General features: G+C 43.4%; 1 protein-coding gene across 1 annotated transcript in view; it reads right to left on the minus strand.

Annotated features, from left to right (window-relative positions):
- Positions 1-3,905: 3,905 nt before the first annotated feature.
- maml3 (mastermind-like transcriptional coactivator 3) overlaps positions 3,906-24,791 on the minus strand; it is a 102,449-nt gene continuing 81,563 nt past the window's right edge. Inside the window, exons 4-6 of the mRNA XM_076091118.1 lie at positions 11,926-12,192; positions 9,704-9,782; positions 3,906-8,246 (exon numbers count right to left, since the gene is read on the minus strand). Coding sequence (XP_075947233.1) covers positions 7,150-8,246; positions 9,704-9,782; positions 11,926-12,192 — 1,443 coding nt within the window. The 3' untranslated portion in view covers positions 3,906-7,149. The remainder of the gene's footprint in view (positions 8,247-9,703; positions 9,783-11,925; positions 12,193-24,791) is intronic.

Consider the following 24,791-nt stretch of genomic DNA (forward strand, 5'->3'; position numbering starts at 1 on the left):
GCTCACATCACTATGACAGCATCAGGGTTGTTTTTTCAGACTTTAAAAGAAAACCAGAGCCAAAGGAGACATACATAATTTTTTCACAGGCTGAGTAGCACTCCTTGTGACTTGTAATGGTGTAATAATCTGATTATCTTCATCGCTCCACACTTACGGCTGCTGTTATAATTTTAAAACTGGGGAAATAAAAGTAGCAGTACAGTTAGCAGGATGAAGCTGTTCTCAGTTCCTGCCAGCGTCATCTAGAGGGCGCCATATTGAAAGAAAAGACGTAAAACCACATCACTGCTCACAACCAGACAATTTGTTGATTATCATTAGCCAACAAGCCGACTTTGTACAACTTTTAAGTTGTGAGGGAGAGTAGACACTTCAGTAAGCATGTGTGTGTGTGTGTGTGTGTGTGTGTGTGTGTGTATGTTTTACAGTACACAAGTGCAGGTTATCTTAAACAAGCTGGGAAAGCATACAGAGCACTTATCCCCACAGTCGGATACTCCGCATTGAAATATCTCAATGGAACAGAAAGATAAAGTCATCTGAAGGTAATTAGAAATGTGTGTGTGTGTGAGAGAGAGAGAGAGAGAGAGAGAGAGAGAGAGAGATATTTTCATGGTGTTTTATTCATGGTGTGAGACAGCTTAGGCCTTGCTCTGCTGTTATCTGGTGGCCTCCTAGTCCTCCACCACCACAATGGCTCCTGCTACCACATTCATCAACTTGACACTACACACTCACACACACACACACACACACACACACACACACACACACACACACACACACACACACACACACACACACTTTCTCCCTCTCACTTCACACTACCCTGTTCTCTCTTTCCCCCTCCATATGTCTTCCCACTCCACATTTCTCCAGGTACATTTCTTCACGTTATTACTCTCCGAGAGGGAGAGAGAGTGAATGATTCTTCTAACTCATCTTCCACTCTCTGTGACACATCATTTGTCGTTGTGATTAGAGCCCATAACGGTGCCTCAGGAGTGTGTGCAAGGCTGATGATGATGATGATGATGTGTGTGTGTGTGTGTGTGTGTGTGTTTTGGCTTCAGGAGAAAACTAGCTGTCATTAAGTTGGACTTGTGGCTGGCTTGTTGTCTGCATTTGCTGTTGACCTCCTGAGCGCTGACGAACAAGAAAGACAGATGTGGGCGTTTACCTGCCACCTGCCCAACCCAGTCCCCCCAAAAAGCTTGGCATTGTATATTTCTGCAAACCATGTTGAATATCGACGTTTCAGAATCAAAAATATTGTATCCTTGTATCCTTGCTTTCATAAAAGCACAATGTTATGTAACGTTACGTAACAAGTGTAAAGTCAATGTTTACTTTTGGTTTCACAGAGGACATTAACAGCGTTCTCCTGAGTGAAAGTCCTGTGTTTGTTTGACCCCCCCCCCCCCCAATGGACACAAAGCGGATATAAAAAATAGGCCATCCTGGATTGGCTGACTGACCATACCGAGGTTGTTGTGGAGCGTAGCCTACACTAGCAGCTAGCATATTCCTTTTTTATAGTGTTTGAATTATTTGGTTATTTATTTGCATTATTTGTATGTTGCCATTTATAGTGCTTGGCGTGGTAAGGAGGATATCGCTCTGCTTTCTCCACAAGTTTCGGTAGCCAATAGCTCTTGAGAGATTTTACACTTGTGGCCACTTACCGCCATACATTCTCACGTTTCAAAAAACGCATCAATTATTATTTCAATTGTAATATTCTCCTTGCTGCTCTTGCTTGACATACTACGAATTATTATTTAGAAAAGTAGTAATTTTAGCAACATATCAAATTAAAATACCAAATACTTGCTAGTATTAGACTCTCAAATGTGAAGTGTGTCTAATTTTTGCTAAATATATGAAAAATAAATATATACAACAATTAAATACACATAATAAAAGAAAATGGTGTGCTTTTGTTTGTTGGAAGAAGTTAGTTGAAATTGTGGCAATGTGCGATAGGCAATTATCATTATTTTTTTGACAATTTATGTAAATAGTTTGTTGAAAGGAGCAGCGGATTCAGTGAAAAAGAAAATAATTGTGTCTTATAGTAGTTCTTGTCTGATTGGATTTGTGAAGGAAGCTTATGAGTTTCCATCTTCCATGCTGCTGGTAATATCAATAGTTGCTCTACTTTTTCACACTAGTAATGAATACCTCAAGATCGTGCTCTCCGAAGATGTTAAGGTGTGTGCTCGGGGGTGGATTGTAACAAACACTCCCCAACTGCAGCCCCTCCACTCCCCATCTTCCTCCCGTCCTGTCCTTCATCCTTCCTCTTCCTCTCGTTTTTCTCTGTCCTAGGTGGTGTCGCTACTGAACATGAGTAATGATGTTGTCATCTCTGTTAGTCTCCATTTATCAATGTCAAATGGGAAGCAGGAGTGTGGTGCATATGTGTGTGTGTGTGTGTGTCAGTGTGGTGCTGGTGGGTGGGGGTAGAGAGTGGAGGAGAAACGAGGCAGCTAGGTAGAGGAGAAAGGAAAGATGTAGCAGGAATGTGAGGAGAAAAGGTAGAGGAAGGTGGTCATGATGAAGAGGAGAGATCAGGAAAAGGGGGTGTGGCTGACTGAGGATGAGGAGAAGTGAGTTTGAGAGGGGCGGAAAAGATGAATTACAACAAAAAGGTCCCGGCCCTGCGTATGGTCTGTCTGTCTGTCTGTCTGTCTGTCTGTCTGCTGACACCATCAGGGAGTCCATGATTCATCGTCGCTATTACTGCCAGACAGAATTAAGGCTCTGCTCTTTAGCATATGCAAGTCTAATTATGCAAATCAGGGCTGTTAGACAAAACATTACTACAGCAGTTAGTCAGTCTGGTTTTAGGCGCTACATGAATGTGTGTGCATTTGTCTCCGTCAGTCTTGCGACCCTGAAATGAAACAACTCTCTCGTCAGCTAACTGGGTAATATTGATGTTGTTGTGTATTCGTGGACAAAGTGTTGTTGTGCATGGAGCCCCGAAATGAACAATAACCACGAACCAATCGATGAAATTGCATTGAAATTTCAAATAAATAAATAAAATCTTACTTTCCTTTGAATCACAAGATGGCCGTGTCCATGCATGTACAGATCAGTGATTGGTCCAGGGTTTGCGTGTTTGTTTGTGTATGATCACTGCAGAGGGATGTGTGGCAGGCTAGCTTAACTAAAAACATTGGTGGCTAAACACAGAGATCACCAGCAAGCTCTTTGGCAAGATACCTGTTCAATCTAACTTTTGTCATAAAACTACAACTGCCAGTGCAATGTATTGTTAATCATCCACATATTGTGCTATACTGCTGTATAGCATCACTGTCTAAAATCTTGTAACAGCTAGCTAAAGCATTTTAGCCAGAAGGCTAACAAAGTTACCTACACTCTCCATCTATCTTTCACGCCAATCAGGTGTGTAATCATTGATGTGCTGTCTGTGCTTTTGTCTTGTTCAGTGTTGCTATTTTCCATTTTGCTGTGTATGTTATGTGCCTCAGTGTTATATATGTGCTTGTACGTTAGGTGGGTTTGTTTTGCTTGACGCATGCTGCAGCCTGTTATGTCTGCTCTGCTCTAGTGTCGTACACTTTTCTTTTGCTTATACTGTATGTGTATTGGTTTTGTCTATATGTTACTGTCTGTTTATCTATGAATTTTAATTCCATTTTAATTTGAAATTTTGTAATTTTAGGCTGCCTGCAAACATCTGGCTGGGGACAGCAGATGAAAACTAGCCTCTCTGGCTAACTTACAGTTTGACTTTGGTGTGCATTGTCCCTGCAAAATAAATAAACAAATAAAATAATGTGTCATCCTTGACATATTGTATATGTGTGTGATTTAATATGTTTTCTTTTCATGTTAAACTAAACTAAAAGCTTTCAGTAGCTGGCTGGCCAACTTTGTCAGCATTTAGTTGCGAACTTCATGTATATTTTTTATGTATTCATTTTTGACTTTGTCTTTTGGGGCACAGTCGTGGTCTTATGTCTGCATTTAAAAAATGAACCCAATAAATAACAGAAACTTTCATTTAATATGATCAGCGAGAACAGTCTCTCTTTATTGTATCTTTTTGAAAAAAAAAGAAAAAAAAAAAAAGGTCTTTTGTAATTCTCTTTTGTTAACATTTCAGAATTCTGTACAGGATAAAAAGAAATAAGCACTGCTTTAGAACAGTCAAATCTCAAACTAGAAAAAACAAATGAAAAAAATTCCAAAAAAGAGAGGTTTACAATACAAATTAGTAGTAAGACATTGTCTGAAGTGCAATGGCATAGCTCAGATGGGTTAAACGTGAAACCAAAAAACTTCAAAATAAAAATACTTCTCTATTTTTTAACAAACAGTAAATTCTTTACAGAGTAGAGACTGTATTATCTGGTGTATTTAAACCTGTAAAAACATATTTACAAATAGCCATCATCTTTTATATACTTTTTCTCATAATCACATATATGTCAGCACCAGTAAAAAACAACAAATAAAAAACAACAACAAAGAATATCAACAACAACAATTTTTGTTAAAATGTTGTCTACAGACTTGGTCCCGGTACATAATGATATTTGGAGGAAGCTTCTATTCTCTTCCTGAAGGGATTTCAAACCATATCATGAACCCTACTTTGAAGACAAAAAGGTCACAAAGGCTGTGACCTTAACACTGACCCAGAAGTGTTTCCCTACCGTCCTGCCTCCTGTCTGGAGAGGTAAACCTCAGGTGTTTTCCTACACACCGCCTCCATTTTACTGGTCTGACACTGAAATTTAATTTGAGCCGGCCTGGAGCACTGGAGCGGTATCAAAGTTTTGGAAGCATGAGCAGTGGAGCCATTGAAGCGGTGAGAGCTCGACTGCATTTCCTGCACAAGGAAGGCTCAAACAATCCAAGAGTTTATCTAGACACTGACAAAGAGTTGTTATATATTTCACCATCTCCCCCTGATGAAAGTGGGGAACGCTACATCCCTAAACGTCTGCCTGTTGTTGACCTACAGACTCCACACAGTGAGACTGAGGACTTTCTACTCCCCAAACGTGACAAAACCCGTGGGTGCTACCAAATGCAGCAACGCTTAGAGGACGATGGGCGTGGTGGTTACAATTTGTATTTAAAGGGTTGGATTATACAACATCAACGACCATGAGGACAAATGTTTTGATGGCAAGGAGATAGTTTACAGAGAAGAAGGCTTTTTGGTTTGTTGATTACAGCATCATCCGCCAAACTTTCACTCTGATGAGCTAAATACAAAGTAATGCAAGTACAAACACGCGTTCACTCATCTTTTAACCGAGATTACAAAACAGTTAGAGAAGTATGGTGTTGTCTTACCAATGACTACAGTATTAAAACACATATTTATTATGCAACCATTAGGGCAGAAGAGTGGACAGCTTGTTGTTGATGAATGAAATCTATAAGGCCTGAAGCCTAAAGTTTACTGAAGTAAGCTCAAAGACGGGGAGACACTGACTTCAGTGATAATACTGATTGTTTTGATGCTAACTGGCGCTAACCGTCGTCACCCTTTAGGCTCAATCAGCTGTCTGAAGTTTTTCTACTGTCTACAAAACAAACTCAAGGCTTAGCAGTGGTTCATTTTTCTTGTAAAGCGCTGGAAGGGGAGAACTCGTATTTCTTCACAGTAGTGTTACAGTATAGCACAGTTACGTTCTAGTTTGGAGCGAGGGCGTTTTACAGCTGCAGTACAAGAGAAGCCACGATGTAAAGCAGGGCTACGGTGATTGACAACCAGCTGTGTCACAATGCGAGGGAAGGTTGTGCAGCAAGACGGGAGGACAAACAAATTTTCAAAAGACAACACAAACTAAAAGAAGGCTAACTTTTCCGTTTTTTTTCTTTTCTTTTTTTTTCTTTTAATTGACAAAGACACAACCAGCATCATTGTTAGAGATAAAACAAGCAACAAACAAAATGTGTGGGTGGGCTTTCAATGAGCTTTTTTTTCCTTAAAAAGAAGAAGTCACTTGTGGTGCTTGAATACATTCAGTGCCCAGCAATCGCTTTACTTTGTGTCAGCCTGCTGCATGTGATGTGGTTTGTGCCACACAGGCAGAGTGTTTAATGCAATATTAGCTCCGTTAGCTGTCTCTCACACATTCGCTCACCCTCCCAGGCTGATGTTTATTTGTCTGTATGTGTGTGTGTGCATGAGCTTTTGAGTCCAAGTGCTTGCTTTAGCTGCCTATTCTCTCCCCCTTTCTCTGCTTTCCACTCTCTTTGTCTTCCTCTGCATGCCTACCCGTCATCCACAGCCACGCGCAGGAAATGAAACCCCCCAAAAAACACCACCCAGGTCCGTTGCCTAGCAAAAGCACTGGAGGACGGAGTGCGCTTGTGTGGCACAGTAGAGGAACATCATTTGTTCTGTTGTGATGTTCAGAATTTAAACAGAGAAAGGAGTGTTGAGAGCGAGGAACGAGTCTCTGGAGAGAGGGTGGGAAAGACCGGAGGAGAGAGAGTGAAGGAGGATGAGAGGGAGAGAGAGAGAGAGAGAGAGATCAAGTGAAGAGAGCGTGAAGGCGACAGATTTGTGCGTGTGTGTGTGTGTGTTATGGATATGGGGGGCACAAATCTAAGGGAGGAAATTGGAGCGCTGAGAGTGCTTTCTCCTCCCTTCAGCTCCTCACATAGTTGAGAGATCTGAAGCACTGAGCTGGGTGGCACAAGCACACAAACACAAATAAATTGCTGTCTTGAGAACATGTCTTCCTTCCCCTTCATCAGTCAGCGGTGTTCAATCAGCCCCTGCTGAAGCTCAGGCTCAAAGCGCTGCTGTGTAAACGAGGCTCGCTTTCAAACACTTGAACATGAGAAAAATTCATTCCGTGGAGAAAAAAGGGAAACTAATGAAACACACTTCTTAATCTCTATATTGGGTTTTCATTTAAATGCACGAGACATAATGTTCACTCTCTCCATCACACGCACACACACACACTAACCATAACACAAGAACTCATTTATAACCTTGCTCATGTTTTACAAAAAACAAAACATGCCAGTCCATATCATGTCATCCTTTTTGTTTTACTTTCTCAGGTTTTAACATTTGTCCCACTTTAATGTTTAGTTCATACAGTAAAAACTCATCTCCAGTTTCCCCGTTGGCTATTGGTTAGGGAAGAACTCCTCCATCCAACCATCGCTTGAGTCTAGCTCCGCCCCTGAGCCATCGCCCAATCCGAAGGCTCCTCCCCCCGAGGGCCCGCCCCCATATCCATAGGATGACATGTCCTGATTGGCTGTCCTCTGGTAGCCTGGTGGCTGACCTCCAACCCCGACTCCCCCTGGTCCATAGGGTCCACCTCCTCCTCCCCCTGCCCCTATTCCCGGCCCCCCAGAGCCCGGCCCGAATACCCCCATCCCAGTCATCCCCTGGCCCATCATCCCCTGGTTCATTCCCTGGTTCATGACCATGGGCCGGGGCTGGTTGGTCCTGGGCTGACCGCCCATGTGAGGGCCCATCATTGGGCCTGCCATACCGGCCGCTGGGTTGCCTACTCTGGGGTCCATTCCCTGGCTCATACCCTGGCCCGGACCCTGAAAGTGTTGCTTGGTCATGCGCGGGGGTTGACCCGGCTGCATCCCATAACCCTGCGTGGAGCTGAACCCTACCATGTCTCCTCCCCCTCCCCCTGTAGTCCTTCCGATTCCTCCCCCCATGGCCTGCAGACTCTGTCCTTGCTGCTGCGGCCAGCCACCCGCCGCCATTGCACCGCCTCCTCCTCCTGCTCCCAGCATGCTTTGCAGTCTCTGTGCTTGGGCTTTGGGAGGGCCTTTGAGGGGTTGCTGGGTCATGGAGTTCATTAACATCCCCTGTGCTCCATATCCTCCAGCTCCACCACCTCCGGGGCCTCCAGGCATACCTCCAACCCCAGGACCTGCACCTGCTTGCCGGGGCGGCCCTCCGGCGGGGTTGTGCTGTGGTGGAAGACCCATGGAGGCTTGGACACTTTGGCTCTGGTGCTGCTGCTGGTGGATCATTTGACTCATGGAGGGGTTGAGCCCATACAAGGAACCCTGGTTGGACCCCTGGTTGCCGTAGGGTAAGCCCATGTCAGTTTGGGGTCCCACAGAGCCCCCCTGTCCTTGAACAGAACTCATCTGGACCATCTGCTGCTGGTTCTGCTGCTGCTGTTGTAGGAGACGGGCGGCCCGAATGTTCTGGAGAGCCTGGCTTCTGGATGCCAGATCCTGAGGAGGACCTAGGAGAGAAGAACCAGAGGAGTTGAAACCAGAGAACAGAGACAATGGAGGTGGAAAAGAGTAAAACATGCATATGGAGGCAGAAATCACAAAGGAGCTTGGACTTTCATGAAACAGCTTTAAAGCATGTACACGAGATCCACTTAAATCACCAAATAGCATGTAAGACTGATAAGTCAGTGCTGAGGCAAAGATTTATGTTTTGTGACAACCTGTTTACTTTGAAGACAAATTTTTCCCTCCCAATTTAGTTAAACGCTAAAATAAAACTTAACACAGCCAGCATTTCACTCACTCACTTCCACATTTCTTTCCTTTCAGAACCTGGGTAGTGGCAGAGCTGAGGAAGTCTGCTAGCGTGGAAATGGCTTTGAATCCTCTAATAAACGTCTGACATCATTCCACTAATCCCTCACCTCACAGTTTGGACTGGAACAGTAACAGAGGGTCAGAACGAAGAGTATCACACACTCCAGACTCGTAAGTAAGTACACAATAGCCACATATAACTTTATGTTCATATGTAAGTTTTGTGAGTATAATTGCGTTCTGATTGCAGGTGATGCTAGCGCAATCATTGCTTTTAAAATCACTGACACACTGCTGGATAGCTGAACAACGATAACTTTGTAGCCCAGATTTGAATGCTGAAGCCCCCTCTTCTTTTCCATATTATCTCCTAGACTTGCAGACATACTCTCTTGTGGCTATAAATGGTTTTCGACTTGACTCTCCTTCTCGCTCGCTGTATTTATCTTCATCTCTCCATCATCCTCTCACCCACTCATCTTCCTCTCTCTCTTTCTTTTTGTTCCCAATCTCTCCTTCTACCTACCGGATCATCTACCTATTCCTCTTGTTGCCAGCCTCCCCCTTTCTCCCCCTCTCCCACTTCCCTTCTCTCATCCATCTCTCTGACTTCACCGGAACTCTGGGGGATCCAGGACAGACAAGTTGCCGTGGTAACAGGCAGAGCACGAATATTCTATTTTTTTTTTTTTTTTTTCATAGGGAGCGAGAAAGAGGAGAGAAACAGACAGAGAGAGAGAGAGAGAAACAGACAGAGAGAGAGAGAGAGACAAGACAGACAGAGAGAGACAGAGAGAGAGACAGAGAGAGGAAGAGATCAACTGATGTTTGCATACATGTTTTTAAGTGTCTGTTTCTGAATATGTCAGAGAGTGAACTGTAAAATCTGTTAAACGTCTTGGCTCTCAACCATGTATACCATACTCGTTGCAGACCAAGTGTGCATGTGCTATTTGTTCGTGTAACTAAAAACTGATTGACAAAAATGCATTTCCTAATGCGACCATCAATAAAATGCTGAAGAATTTAGGTCAGATATTGCCTTGTTTATTAGAAAATCTATTGGGGTGCTGCCTATTCTTTGGTTTTTGCACAACTTGTGTGCTTTGTTGCACAGACAAAATGGATACATGTTTGTGTGTCTCACCTTGGTACTGATTGACTTGGGGGTATGGATTCCTCTGGCCTTGCCCCATCTGTCTGGGGAGATGCTGCTGCTGCTGGAGCTACACACACACACACACACACACACACACACACACACACACACACACACACACACACACACACACACACACACACACACACACACACACACACACACACACACACACACACACACACACACACACACACACACACACACAATTGTTGAGATTAGCAATGAGTTACATGCCTTCATATCTATTTCATGAATTCAGGATTTGGTATCATAATGGGATATAGACATGAAAAAGGGTCACACAGAAAGAACAGTTAAACAAAACAGATTTTCTGAACAAAATGCACACTGAAGTCTTAGCTCCAGAGCTAGTATATAACAACAAAACCAGGCTTTTGGTCACTTGAGATTAATTGTGGGCAAACATATTTGCCTGATTTGTTATCATCAAATACTACGAATCATTCACTTTTAATTTTGATAGATGATAATTCATTTAAATCATTAGTCTAGTATAAATGATATTGGTAGATATACATTAAGACAGATGTGTCATACAGTAGAGACAGATGTTTTGTGCAGTAGAGGTGAGACAGATGTTTGGTTTAGTTGACACAGATGTGTGGTATAGTTTTGACGGATGTTTGGTACAGTAGAGATGTGATAGATGTTTTGGTCCATACAGAAGTAGAGATGAGACATGTTAGGTACAGTAGAGATGGATGTTTGCTACAGTAGAGGTAAGACCGATGTTTGGTACAGTAGGATTAAGACAGATGTTTGATACAGTAGGGTTAAGACAGATGTTTGGTACAGTAAAGACCGACCAATGTTTGGTACAGTAGAGGTGTGACAGATGTTTAGTCCATACAGATGTTTTGATACAGTAGAGTTGAGACATATTTTAGGTACAGTATAGATGGATGTTTGGTACAGTAGGGTTAAGACCGATGTTTGCTACAGTAGAGGTAAGACCGATGTTTGGTACAGTAGGGTTAAGACAGATGTTTGGTACAGTAGAGACAGATGTTTGGTACAGTAGAGGTAAGACCGATGTTTGGTACAGTAGGGTTAAGACAGATGTTTGGTACAGTAGGGTTAAGACAGATGTTTGGTACAGTAGGGTTAAGACAGATGTTTGGCACAGTAGAGACAGATGTTTGGTACAGTAGAGGTGAGACAGATGTTTGGTCCATACAGATTTTTTTTTTTTAATTTTAATTAATTATACTATATTGATCCCTTTAAGGAGGAAATTTGTCTCTGCATTTGACCCATCCCTGTATATAGGGAGCAGTGGGCTGCCAATGGCGCCCGGGGAGCCTGGGGTTCAGTGTATTGCTCAGGTACACTTCGACACGTGACACGTCCCAGTCGAGGATCGAACCGTTGACCTTCCAGTTCCCAGACAACCCTCTTAACCCAGTGAGCCACGGTCGCCCCAAACAGATGTTTTGATACAGTAGAAGTGAGACATATGTTTGGTACAGTAGAGACAGATGTTTGGTATAGTAGAGAGACAGAGCTGTGCTTTCAGGACTAGATGAGTGTACAGTATCTGCATGATGCTCTCTTACACAAATAATAATGAAACAGGAAACGTAAGGCAGCCCTGATGCTCTATCGTAGCCATAATTGTGGTGCAGGTATAGAAAATGAAATGGAAAAAACTGAATGTGTGCCTGGAAAGCAGAAGGTGTTGCTCATTTAAATGGTATGATATCCATTTAGCAACATACACTGAACCCCAGCAGGACGTGTTTCCTTTCAGACACCTATATTTGTGTGTCTGTGTATGTTTTTGCAGATCCAATTAAAACCAACATAGTGGGTGGTGACTCCAGAGTTCAGAACTCTTTAACACTTGATTCCCTCACAGAGAGAGAAATAAAAAGAAAACACCACATTATCACAGCAGGCGGCATGTGGCAAGAACACACACATGCACATGCACACACACACGTAGCAGAGATGAAAAGAAAGTGGTGAAGAGGGGGCTGGTTGAGGGTAATTATACATGCAACCAGACAACAGTAAGGAAGAGGAGCGGATGAGCTGCTCTTGTTAGAGCTGCAGACAGACACATATACAGGAATGTATGAACAAACAAAATTAGAAATGAATGCATGAGGCCTATCCGTTTTGTTTGATCACCACACCATCACACTACCATTATGCTATGAGCGCACTGATTTAAAAACACTCACCTGCTCGGCCAGTAGTTGCTGCTGCTGCTGTTGTCTCTGCTCTCTGAAGAGCTGCTGTTTTTGCTGCTCCATCATTTGCATCTGCGCCCTCTTTTCCTGCTCCATCGCCATCATCTGTTTCATCATGGCTGCTTGCTGCTGGTTGCCCACGTAACCCGGAGGTGGTCCTGACCCCTGGTTGGGGCCCACCCCTGAGGCCACGCCCCCAACAGGGTGAGGAGGTGGGATGGCTCCTGGTGGTCGTGACATTCCCACCACACCTTGTTCCTGTAGCGACAGATGGGTCAGATGGACTGTTGAACAATCACTTATCAAGAAAGCAAGTCAAAGGAATAGATAAACATGTTGGGATATACACTCATTTGATTTATTGCCAAGAGTTATGGGAGAAGATTGACACCACTCTTATCTCCATTAGTGGAAGGCTAAAGGCTAAAACCAAACAAAACCATTTCAAACTATTTAAACCTCCTTTTCAGTGCCTTTGTTACTGCTCTTTATCGCAAGTGAATGGCTCACAATGAGATCAGGTACAGAGAGAATGCATATTCAGAACACTCCCAGCATTGTTGCCATCCACAGTGACACCGTTGCACGGTCTGATTTAGGCATACAACCGTACGGAGCCATTATGCTGTATGATAACTCACAAAAACACAATCCAGCTGTCTGTGAATGAGAGTGAAATACAAGATAAAGACAGGACTGCCTCAAGATTCAGCTCGTCAGGCCACCCTGAGTCCTCCCAATGGGACATTGGTTGGTCCTCGCTGCATACATTATCTCCTCATTAGCATATAAAGAGCACTTCCTCCTCCACTCAGCCATATGCTAATCTCTAATAGGATGAAATGGCCTGCTCTGGCCAATGGGAGGGGAGCGTTTATGAATCTATTAAAGGTTAGACAGCTGAACGAGACTGGACATCGTTTAGGCCTGCCGGCAGTAAAAGAGGAGAAGAAAGAACAATTCATGCCAGTAAAGAGTGTTTGCACACGTAAAAATGCAACAACACACACAGCCACACAGAGGAACAGACAGTGTACAACAAATCACATTTAACTGCAGGGAAAGAACAAACAAGAATGAAACAGCAAAAGCGGGATTACAGCAGCGCATCGTAGCATTGGCAAGAGTCTGTAACACATCACTATACTCAATATGTTTTGAAAGAGCCAAAGCCTCATAATCCGTATTGAGGCTCCGCTTTTCTTAGAAAGGAGTTAGGTGGAGATAAACCTCATATATTAGAGCACAAAAAACCCCGTGGAGCAAACAGAATCGGCTGCTTAAGACTGGCTCACCAGACAGCCAGACCAGACTGATCGATGTTCAGAGCTACGTGTCTCATCTCCGGTTGGCATGTTCTTACCGGACGGCAGTGAGACGGTGTAAGAAAGGAGCAGAGAGGGGAAAGAGGAGGCGTAGTGTCAGAAAATGACCAACGGGTGGCAGTGGTGATCTTTAAGCATGCACGTGTGTGTGTGTGTGTGTGTGTGTGTTTGAGTCTCACTGGCCTCCTCTCAGCAGATGGCTCAATCATGACGGTTCTGATCTACGATCTCTCCCTCTCCCCCACTCACTCTTTTCTTCCCTTCCCTCTAAACACCCCACCATCAAACTCCTTTCTCCACTCTTTCTCTGGTTCTCTCTCTTCCTCTCTGTAGACAGGGGGCCCTGAGTCATGTCCGCACAATTGCCAGGGAACGAAGGAACGGAAGAGAGATGGATTTCAAAGGAAGGAGGAGGGGGAAAGTCTGAGAGAATTAAAGATTTTGGTGGAGGTGGTGTGTGTGTGTGTTGCCGTGTAGTAGCAGATTAGCAGTTATAGCTGAAGAAATGACTAAAACTAAAGCATGTATACTCTGTATATAGTTAAATAAAGGCATGCAAAAGAGAGAAGCACATGAGGGAAAGGATCACTAGTACTTCAGTGATATTAGTAATTTGCTGAAGCGTTGCTAATATACACTGAATTGAATGTCACGCCAATAAAACTTGAATAGAAAGCAGGTATCCTCAAATTAATTGAAGGGAAAAGAAAAGAACATGTGTGAGGAAAGAGAGAAGGTAGAATTTGAAAAAAAGAGGGGAAAAGGAGAGGAAATCTTGTTGTGGGAGAAAAAAAGAGGAGGAAACGAGGAGGTGACGAGCCAAAAGAGGAGGAGTGAAAGGTGGGCTATAGGGGAGGAGAGCAGGTACCCTGGCAACAGTTGCTGCGGCGAGGAGCAGATGGCGCTTGGAGGAGCGGTTATGGCCACCGTGCTTGGTCACCCTCCACAAACAGACTCACATTTATCCTCCAATTTTACTTTGGCTTTCAACCTCTTCTTTCTGGGTTTATCAGTACATCTTTGATTCTCTCTGTCCTAACTCATGGCTGTTGTTGAATAATGTAACAAAGAGCATCTACAGTATCGTCTGTCTTTGCCTCTGTTTCTCCGTCCGCCCCCCCAGACGCTTCGTTCCGGCATCTTAGACTGGCTCGAGTCAGTCCCGAGTTCCTTGCTCTTCAACAGAAATGGGTCAGCAGCTAATGAGACTCAGTGGTTTGCTCCTGACTACAGGAGGAACAGAGAAACAGAGTTTGAAACTGCATCAGCTACTACAAATTGTAAAATAGATCAGTTTGAAGCAGGAAGGATCAGAGCGGATAAAATGAAAGGAGAGGTGAATGTATCACAGGTTGTTCCGGAGGACGTATGCGTGTGTGTTTGTTTGTGTGTGTGCGCGCGCATGTGTGTGGTGGAGGCTGTCAGCGTTATTGAGTTAGGAAGCATGGAGAGCCCAGGTGATTACATTACACGTGAAGTGAGCGGAAATGTGTGTGTGCATGTGTGTAAGTGAGAGGGTGGGGGAAGAAATAGTGTGAGAGATTGTCCATTTCATTCCTATGTCTCATGGAGCAGAAATGAGTGTCTACTTTATTCGATGTGTGTATGTGTTTAACACACAGCAATGTTCAGCCTGACACACACACGCACACAATACAGCAACCACATTCAGAAACCAAAGACAAACACAGATGGACAGACTACTACAGCACTACATGATGCCTTACAGTTCATGCATAAAGGCTTTCGGTGAAACACAACTGCACATCATGCGTGCGCACACACGCACACACACGCGCACACACACACACACACACACACACACACACACACACACACACACACACACACACACACACACACACACACACACACACACACACACACACACACACACACACACACTAAGAGCAGCGGCGCCCGGCAGCAGAGTGCTGGGTGTCTGTGTGCTCTCCAGAGTGGCTCACATCTGTCACCCACTTGTGTAAGAGAAGAAAGGGGGGGGGGGGGGGGGGGGTGTGAAGAGGAGAGCAGAGAGGAAACAGAGAGTGAGGGCTGGATGGATGAGGGGATGCTTCATTAGACTCTTACGCAGACTACGGCTGCCATCAGACCGAGAAAGTGAACAGGAAGTACATCTGTCTGTGTTCTTTTTTGGGGATTCTGCATTTGGAAGTTTGCTGGATGTTGCAGCAGCTGCTGGTTTGTGAGACAGATGCATGGAGTGAGCTAAAGATGGAAGGTCACAGGTTCACATCTCATTCACAGCTCGCGCTAATCAGCGTCTGAATGTCCTTGAGCTTCACACTGGTTGACCTCGCACTCTGACCCTGCTGGTGACGTCTGTAGAAATATGCAAATCAAAATGCTTTGAAAGACACTGGTAAGAATCGGACGGCTCGTCTCACAGAAAGTGTGAGCTGGAATGTAGTTTCAGCATTGACATCCAGCCGGAATCAATAAATGTGTAGATAGCAAGTATTGATGTATGTAGGATGAATAAAAAGACGAATATAAAGGCTGTCATGGTTATATTTGTCAATGCATAGAGGGAGGGGCAAGCTACCGCTACAGTATACAGTATTGTAGATTATATAATACACAATCTATAGTACCATACTCAACAATACAAAGCAGCCACTTTACATAATCACATAGTTTAATAGTTTTACTTCATGACATCTGTGAAAATGGTATTAACCGGTTGTGCTCCATCGACTCTCATGCAATCGCCGTAATTAAAACAAAAACAAAAGATGTACTTTGATGAAGTTGTGAAGCAGCGATGGATCATGGGAGTTGTTGTCTTTATTGTTAAACCACCACCATTGTTGATGAAAATCTTACGTGACTCAGGCTGAAATCATGTTCACGGATGATGTAATGTATTAAAGTTTTATTCACGTTACTTTCAGTCAGTTATTCTTGTTATGTCATTGCATTGTAATGAAATAGCCACAAGTAGTAGATAACTTGCACCTAATGTAACATTACATTAGATGAGTCGACTACCCATACAGCTACTGTAGCTAACGGTATGTGGCAAATTCAATTCAATTCAACGGTAAACAAGAGAGTTGACTTGCTTCACTCGCTGACATATCATCCGGAAGTTAGAGCAACTTGAGGGAATAAAGGACATATGACGCCATTAACAGGTGACTAAATAAAACACAGTTACCTTGAACAAAATTATAGATTTCTCCAGGTTTGGAAATATTTGTGAAAGTACACAAATCAACAAAACATATAACAAATGTCTAGTCGTTTTAAGACATTTCATACGTAAATGTTAGATAGTATACCTTTAAGTCATCTACTAAGATGACAGGACATGAGTCAGCATACATTCTCAGTTTGTCTGTGCTGATGTCGAGTTGAAGCATAAAGTATTTGTTATCGAAGAAAACAAACAAACATGTGTTGTGTATCAGAGCGCATGGTTAAAACATAAGTATGCAGCACCTGACACACAACCATAACGACACATGTACATGCTAAACACATACACACAGCAGATGGTGGAGCCAGACCTCACAGTATCAAACTATCCCCCCAGCGCCAAAGGTAAAGAAGACATCACTTTGACACACACACGCACACATACACGCACACAGACTTACACACACAGTAACAAGGATAGCTGCTAGTCAAAAGCCAGTGGTTTGATTCCTAGCCACCAGTTGTGTCGAACACATCCACACACCTACTCAAACCCCACCCCCTCAAATACACACACACAGTTAGTCCCTGAAGAGAGTTATATTTAAACTGCTGGAGAGGAGTCTTGCTCCCCACAGAGGTCTGTTTAATCTCTTAACATCTCTCTGCTCTAAACCCTAACTGGCCTATTTCTGAATGTCTCTCTCGCACTCACTCACACACACACACACACACACACACACACACACACACACACACACACACACACACACACACACACACACACACACACACACACACACACACACACACACACACACACACACACACACACACACACACACACACATATAGGATTTAAAGGGCAATGCACATAACCCCTTACTTCTCAAAAACAATAGACTGGGTTAACAGGTTTTCTTGAGATCATCCTTTAACCATATATGAACAAACATGTTGCCATGCAGGGATGCTGTGAAATGCATGTCGGCATGCAGGAGGGGATCAATTTAAGTAAATGAATCCCTGTAGCTGTGTGGAGGCACTGTGCTTAACAGACTCACAGTAACTCTGAACAAGGCATTTCTCGACATACACGGGATGCCACCCACAGACAGCACAGAGCCTGGAATGTCAGTTTGTTTTTGCAATCATGTAGCATGACATTCCTAAAATTACAATTTACCCAAACAAAGAGGTGTTATCCATGTTTGTCTTTATAGTTACAGACATAGTAAGCATTTCATATTCACTCTATAGACTGATGACACAAAACTAATTTGCAACATTTATCCCTGGATAGTCCCTGATTAAAAATGTGAATTTGTTCAATATCTTTATGAACATGAACAGTAAAATGAAATCATGTTATCGTGCTAACACGCAAAACTATGATGGTGTACATGGAAAGCAATATACCTGCTAAACATCTGCATGTTACCTCTGTCATTGTGAGAATGTGTGCAAGTTGCTAAGTTTGCAAAGTTAGCATTTAGCTCAAAGCACCACTGTGTCCGAGTATAGTATAGTCATAGAGTCTGAGGGGCAGTTCACAAAAAGAGTGCAGCTAAGCCTGTGCAAATAAGACAAACATAAATTGTGTAATCACTGGGGAAAATTGCAGCTGCACAACTTTATGGGCCCGTTTACGCTGAAATATCATTAGCGCAACATCTTTTGTGAAGCGCACCTTGAGAAGGGCAGATAGCGGTTGCAAATAAAGCGCAATTCATGGCGCTATCAGCGATCGCAATATCTTCTTTGCGAATTGGCCGCTGAGTCTTGTTCTATAGCCTGGATTTAAAAAGAGGATTTATTATTTAAATTTCATTATCTAACTCCTAAAACTAATCATTACATATTGTTTCAGGCCCATCGTTCTCACTGTTGTTTGTTTGGACCCAGTGAAGCAGTTAAGACACTGTTTCTGAGGAGTTGCTTTGCTCTTAGCTCCACATGATTTCCCTCTTATGAATGTTATTACTGAGGGGGATAAACGGTTGCAGACAGCGGAGTACGACGAGCGGTGAGAGGACAGACGACAGGAGTAAATCACGCTCGTGACAACAAGCGAGGAGGCGGGAGTGTGAGCCGAGCAAAAGGGATGAGATCATTGGTGGCCGGGGAGTGATTGTGGCGAGCAGACAAGTGTACCACCCTGAGAGGGACCAGGTGCTATAGTAAATCACCCTGGAAACGGTCGCCATGGAGACCTTAAAGACACACGTGCGCACACGGGCGAGAGGACATGTCTGGGAGAGTGTGTCTGTATTTAAAAAACAGGAGAATAGTGTGTGTGTGTCTGAGGTATTTCTGTGTAATCTAATCATGGTGGCTGAGAATGGTACGTCTGAGTGACGACATAGAGCAACAGCAGGTGGACTGCTCTTTCTGTTTTCTCTTTCTCTCTCCATCACTGAGCGCTTTCACACCACAACCTGCTTTATTACCACTGTGCATATATGTGCGCACATATATGTGTATTGAGGGTAATGTACAAAGCTTGTAGCTGGAGGTATAGCAGTAAATAGAGAGTGAGAGGAAATCAAACACTGAGGTGAGTGTGCCCTGTTGTGTGTGTGACTGTGAATGGGAGGCTATCACATTCGGTCTCTTCCCGGAGAGAATTCCCAACTAGATGGTTTGAATTATTCCCAGCTGTGATCAGTGCTATAACACGGCTCTTAATGGAGGTAAAGATAAGTTCCACACATCAGTCCATCCTCCATACCTCCCCCCCCCCCCCCCCCTCTCATGACAGTAAACTGCCTTTTTATCCATCCAGCCATCATCCATCTTTCTGATTAACCTCCTCTTCAATGTCCTCCTTCACCGTCTCACCACGCGCTCTGTGCTCCTGTCTTCCTTTTTGGTCTCACTCTATCTATCCCTCCTTCTCTCATTCAATATCTCCTTTTCCACCGTTCTCTCAGTCATCTCTATTTTTTCTCATATACCTCCATCTAGCCACTCCTTCGCCCTACGCCGCCCTTCCTTCCTTGTTCTCTGTCCACCCTTTGACTCCATCCATCTTCCATTTATTCCTCTCTTCTTTGTTCACCCGAGGGCTGATGCTTCCTCTTCTCACCTGCTTCATTCGCCCGACAGTGCTTCACTCTCTATTTCTCCTCCTCCTCTTCCTTCTTACTTCACCTCCGCTTTCATTTGTTTTTCTACCTGTTTCACATTTGTTTTTCAACATCTACGCTCATCCGTCTTTATTCCCTCTATAGCTCATTTAACGTCTGGATCCGTCCCTGCCTCGGCAGCAGCTATCATTCTGCTCCTTCGTCCTTCGTCCTTCCTTTCACCATTTACCGCTTTCCTCTATTTCACTCTCTCCTCCTGGTTCCTTTGACTCCATCTTTACCGAATGGCCGTATAACCTCCACCTCTCTTTGTCTCTCCCTCCTCATCTACCTCTCTAAATCTATCTCTGCCTCTGTCATAGCACCCTCATTATGCCTTCTCCTCCTCTTCACTCCCTCCCTCTCTCCAGAGAAGCCATTAGGTGCTGCTGTAAGGCTATCACTCTTTTGCTCTCGCTCTCTCCCTCTCTTTTCTTTTCCCTCTGCCGTAGTCTCGGGGCAATAGGCTCCCCCTTCCCTTCCCTCCATCCCTCCATCTCTCTCTTTCTGCATTTCTTCAGGCGCTCTTTCCTCTCCCCCCTTTTCCCTCCCCTTCTTCTCTCGTCTTCACATCATCCGACTGCCTTCCACTTCCATCCTCTACGCCCTACCTCCATCTTGATTTCTCCACCCCTCTTTCCCTCCATCCTACCATATTCCAGTGAGATAGTCCAGTGTAGCGGTGTGCTTACATACACTCCATACTGTATGTGTGTATGTGTATATATATATATATATATATATATATATATATATATATATATATATATACACACACACACACACTGTTTATATACCCTGTGGTTGTTGTTTTTAAACATACTGTAGGCCTTATATCTGCTGGATACTCGGCCTGGAGAAGGGATATAATGATGAATAAATCAAATTTTCTTGTCCACTTATTGTATTAGAAGGAATCAGTCAGCGCACACACAGAAAACGTTATCTAGAGTGCACAACCTATCCTTACTTCCTTTTGTCTTACACATTTAGCTGCCTTTCTGTGCGCTGCTCCTTCAGCTATCTCCATCGCCCTCGACCTCGGCCCATCTTTGTATGCCGTTAATCTCTCTCCTCCTTTACCTCCTCTGCCTTACCTCTCCCTCTCTAATGCAGGGGGGACAGAGCGAGGGACAGAAATATGGAAACAGAGACAGCGTGAGACAGAGAGAGCAAGAGAGAGATACCATTATCTAAGCCAGCATCTGCAATAATTCCACAGCAGCCTATTATCCACAATAGAGCCAAAATGGCCTTTGGTAATATGATGAAATCTGCCGTAAAAAGTAGAAATGGGACTAAAAGCGTCAGAGTGTAGAAAAACCTCCATTCCTCAGCTGCTTTATCACATTATTGCATTCTACTCATCTCTCTCACTGTCTGCCTCCCTCCCTCCCACATTCGGTGCATTACTGTGTGTTTCTCCAAATTCTCTCCATTTCACTCTGTTTGTCTCTTTTGCTCTGCTTGTTTGGCGATACCCCTCCCTCCATCAATCAATCAATCAATCAATCAATCAATCAATCAATCAATCAATCTATCTCACACACACACACACACACACACACACACACACAAACACACACACACACTGTTCCTCTATTGCTTTCCTCGTCTCTCACTTTCTTTTTCTGTCTCTTCATCCCTCTCTCTCTCTCTCTCTGTCAATGTGACCCTCTATGAGTGTGTCATCGATCAGTCGTCGGATAACAGCCCGTTCTCAAAAAGTAGGAAATGGAGAGTGCTGGTCTCTTCCTAATGGAGCTAAAACACGAATCCAACTTACACACATGCAAACAGACAGGCAGACAAATGTGTACATGGATGTGTTTGTGTCACCAACAAGAGAGAAAGGACCTTCCAATCGCTGTCATTGCTAACAGCTGCTGCTGGTGGTGTGTAAGAGAGAGAGAGAGAGAGAGAGAGAGAGAAAACACCAGGCCCATCTCTCCCCCATTCCTTTTCTCCCCTCCTCCACTGCGTTGTCCCAAGGGAGGTGGAGAGGTGATGTATAGACCCTCTTCTGATCGCACGACTCAGCAGAACAGATGGACAGGGAGAGAGAGAGAGAGAGAGAGAGAGAGAGAGAGAGAGGTGTATAGTTGTAGACTGAACAAAAGGGCTATGAGATGGTGTGTGTCTGTAGTCAACTGACAATGCTGAAAGCTAGTCTATTGTTTCAATAATCTTTAAAGCTAGTATCCACTGTGTTCCCTGTTATACATCTGTAAGGTGGGGTATCTTCAAACACCATGCTAACACATTTACAGCCATGCAACTCAACGGACTGTGGAAGTGTTTGTCTTTTTACCTGCAGCACTGAAATCAACAGCGCTAGCCCAGCAGTATCAGACTTAACACAACAATTTTGTTTACGAAAACTATGATGAAAGAAGTTCGTTAAGAACCTTTTTTTACATGAATATAATGTGATGGTGACGAGACGGCACCGATGTCAATAAACACTAACTGTGACAATATCAACATGCAATATTGTAAAAATGACAAGACTGAAACGTAGTTTGAAATATAACCAACTTTCTCTCTCTCTCTTCTCTCTATTGTGCTACTATGACACGTAAAGTCTGGTTTGTGTGGTTGATTAACACTATTTTTGGGGCAGTGCTAATCGGCTCTCATAAAGGGACGGTGTGTATAAAATCTAATATGAAATTAAAGAAGTTTGACAAAGATGACAAAATTATTGTTTTTGGCTAGACTAGACTGAGATGTGCGATATAATCTGATGACTAAATAGGACATTTGACACAAGATACAATGAAAAAATAGCTGACAAAACATTGAGACAAAAACGAATGACTTTTCGTCAACTTAAACTGGACAAAAAATGTTTTGAGTTGTTGACCAAAACTATGAAGAAAGAAATGACTAATGTGCCGAAAACATATTAGTATTTTGTGTGAGGAGTAAACGGTTAATATAAAATAGGTACCAGAAATAATACTATTGCAAAGGATGTTTTATATTCATATATAAATATATGTACATATATACTGTATATTTATATATATATATATATATCCAATTCCTCTAACCTAACCCTCTATTTCTATTGTGATGTTTTTAAAAAGCTTTGCTTGGGCAACACACCTGTTAATATTCCAGCTTGTTACAGGCATTATAGAGGACTAAACACTGAAACAGAAACCTGTTTCAATCTAAATCTGCTCACATTTTTATGCTAAACTTCCAATTTCTTTCACCTATGACTGAGAATTTCGTTTTTTTCTTATTAAACTGTTGCTCAGAGGGATCTCCGTCTTTTTTTACCCTTTCAATTGTCAATCTGGTTGAACCTTTGTACAGCACTTTGTTCTCCAAATACACACAATTTACTTTTTAACAAACCCTTCATACAAAATAATATCTATTTGTAAAGAGGACTTTTCTACAACCTAAAAGCATGACAGACAATTCAAAAATATAGAGAAAGTCCTCTTCTTAGCCATCTGACTGGAAAGAAAAAAGCTTTTGAGGTAGCGTTACGAGATAACAACATTTTAAACAGCAGTGTAACTCTGTCTCTTTAGCTTCTAAATGCTCCACTACGTTCATCAGCTAGTTGCTAACATTGTTTGGGCTGGGCAGGTAGCGTACAGTTGGTACAACCAACGCATTTTCACACCAATGCGTCTAATAACACTCTTACTTCTAGCGTCAGTTTTGCACGTCTCAGTGACGGTGTGTCCATATAACCTCATTACATGCACAGCGTCTTTTCAAAATAAACTTCCATCTTCGCAGGAAGTTAGGTTTAGGCAGCAAAACCACTTAGTTAGATTTAGGAAAAGAGCGTCGTTGAAATGAACCTGACTAAGTACGTGACTACCGCACGACTCATGACTCATGTGATGAAATGTCAGCGTTTGCTTTTAGATTTGCATGGGAAACGAACATCGGCCTTCTGGACATCATGTGTAACGTTACAGGTGTGTGCGTCGCAATAGACACGCCAAAGTGAGAACGGGTTGGTATAGCGGATCTTTTTCGTGGTTTCTGCATACAGCAGAATGATGACAGAGGAACTAAATAGCGTGGGTTCATCACTACTAGAACCACTTTACATTATGCACTTCTATTGTTGACATAAAATACTGATTTTAAGTTTCATAAAATATGAAAAACTATAGCATATAGCATATAACACATACAGTGTACAGTATGTGTGTTTATGATGAGTTCAATGGTGTGCCTCGAGCAAAGCCTAAAGCATGAACAGATTGTAGAACAGAGCATCCATCTGTTCATGTGTGCTAACATATTGCTTCTTTGAAAGTCTACCTGTGTAGATAATGGCAGACCTTCACTGGCTGACACGATGTTGTGGGGCTCTGGTAGAGAGGCTGCTAAGCCAGACGAAACCGGAGTGCTCTCCACACAAAACTGAGCCATAAAGAGTCAATTACCGCAGTTGTGACCAGAGACCCCTTCTCCTGCCGCCTTATCATTTCTACAAAACAAGAGCAATTGAGGAGTGGTTAAGAAGGAGGGAGAGAACCAAGTGAAGGGTGGGTGGAGGGATAGCTGTTGATAAAGGAAGGGAGCAAACAGCCACCCTGAGGAGATGAAGAGATGCTGAGGGAGGAGGGGAGGGAGGGAGGGATATATAGGGGAAATCATTTTTGAAGGAGTGGACTGTCGGCCAACCGAGAGGGGGAAATAGATGTGTAAACAGACACTGGCTATAGGGAGAAACAAGAGTGCGCCGGAGAGAGAGAAAGAGGAGGGAGGGGAAGATGGAAGCAGAGTGGGAGGAAGGCACGGAGTGAGAAAACAAGCTCGGCCATGTGTTTAAGTCAACAACAGCAAGAGAAACCTCAATAGAGAAAAAGGTGTGGGCGGGAAAACACTCCACGGGGAGAGAGGAGACAGATGTAGAAGCGAGGCAGGCATTGTGAGGTGTAGAAAGAGACAGAGGAAGGAGAAGGGAAGAGCCGAATCAAGGGATTCAGAGAGAGATGTAGATAAAGAAATCAAGAGAAAGTGAGATATTTAGAGAGTGATATGAGGTAAAGGAATGCGACAGTATAGTTCAGTTACAGTGTTGGCTGTTGACAGCAGAAAAACTAAGGCGAGGTGGGAGTAGAGGAATAGGGTGATGGAGGGTGGTGGGAATTAAACGACAAGAAGAAAAACTAATTATTCTGTGATTCCGCTAATTAGCTCGGGCTTTACTGACAAGCTCTGCAAGGCAACAGACGTTTACCAAAGGATTCACACT

This window comes from Anarhichas minor, unplaced genomic scaffold (assembly GCF_050575085.1).
Source record: "Anarhichas minor isolate MPS153535 unplaced genomic scaffold, ASM5057508v1 ptg000014l, whole genome shotgun sequence".
Taxonomy (NCBI): domain Eukaryota; kingdom Metazoa; phylum Chordata; class Actinopteri; order Perciformes; family Anarhichadidae; genus Anarhichas; species Anarhichas minor.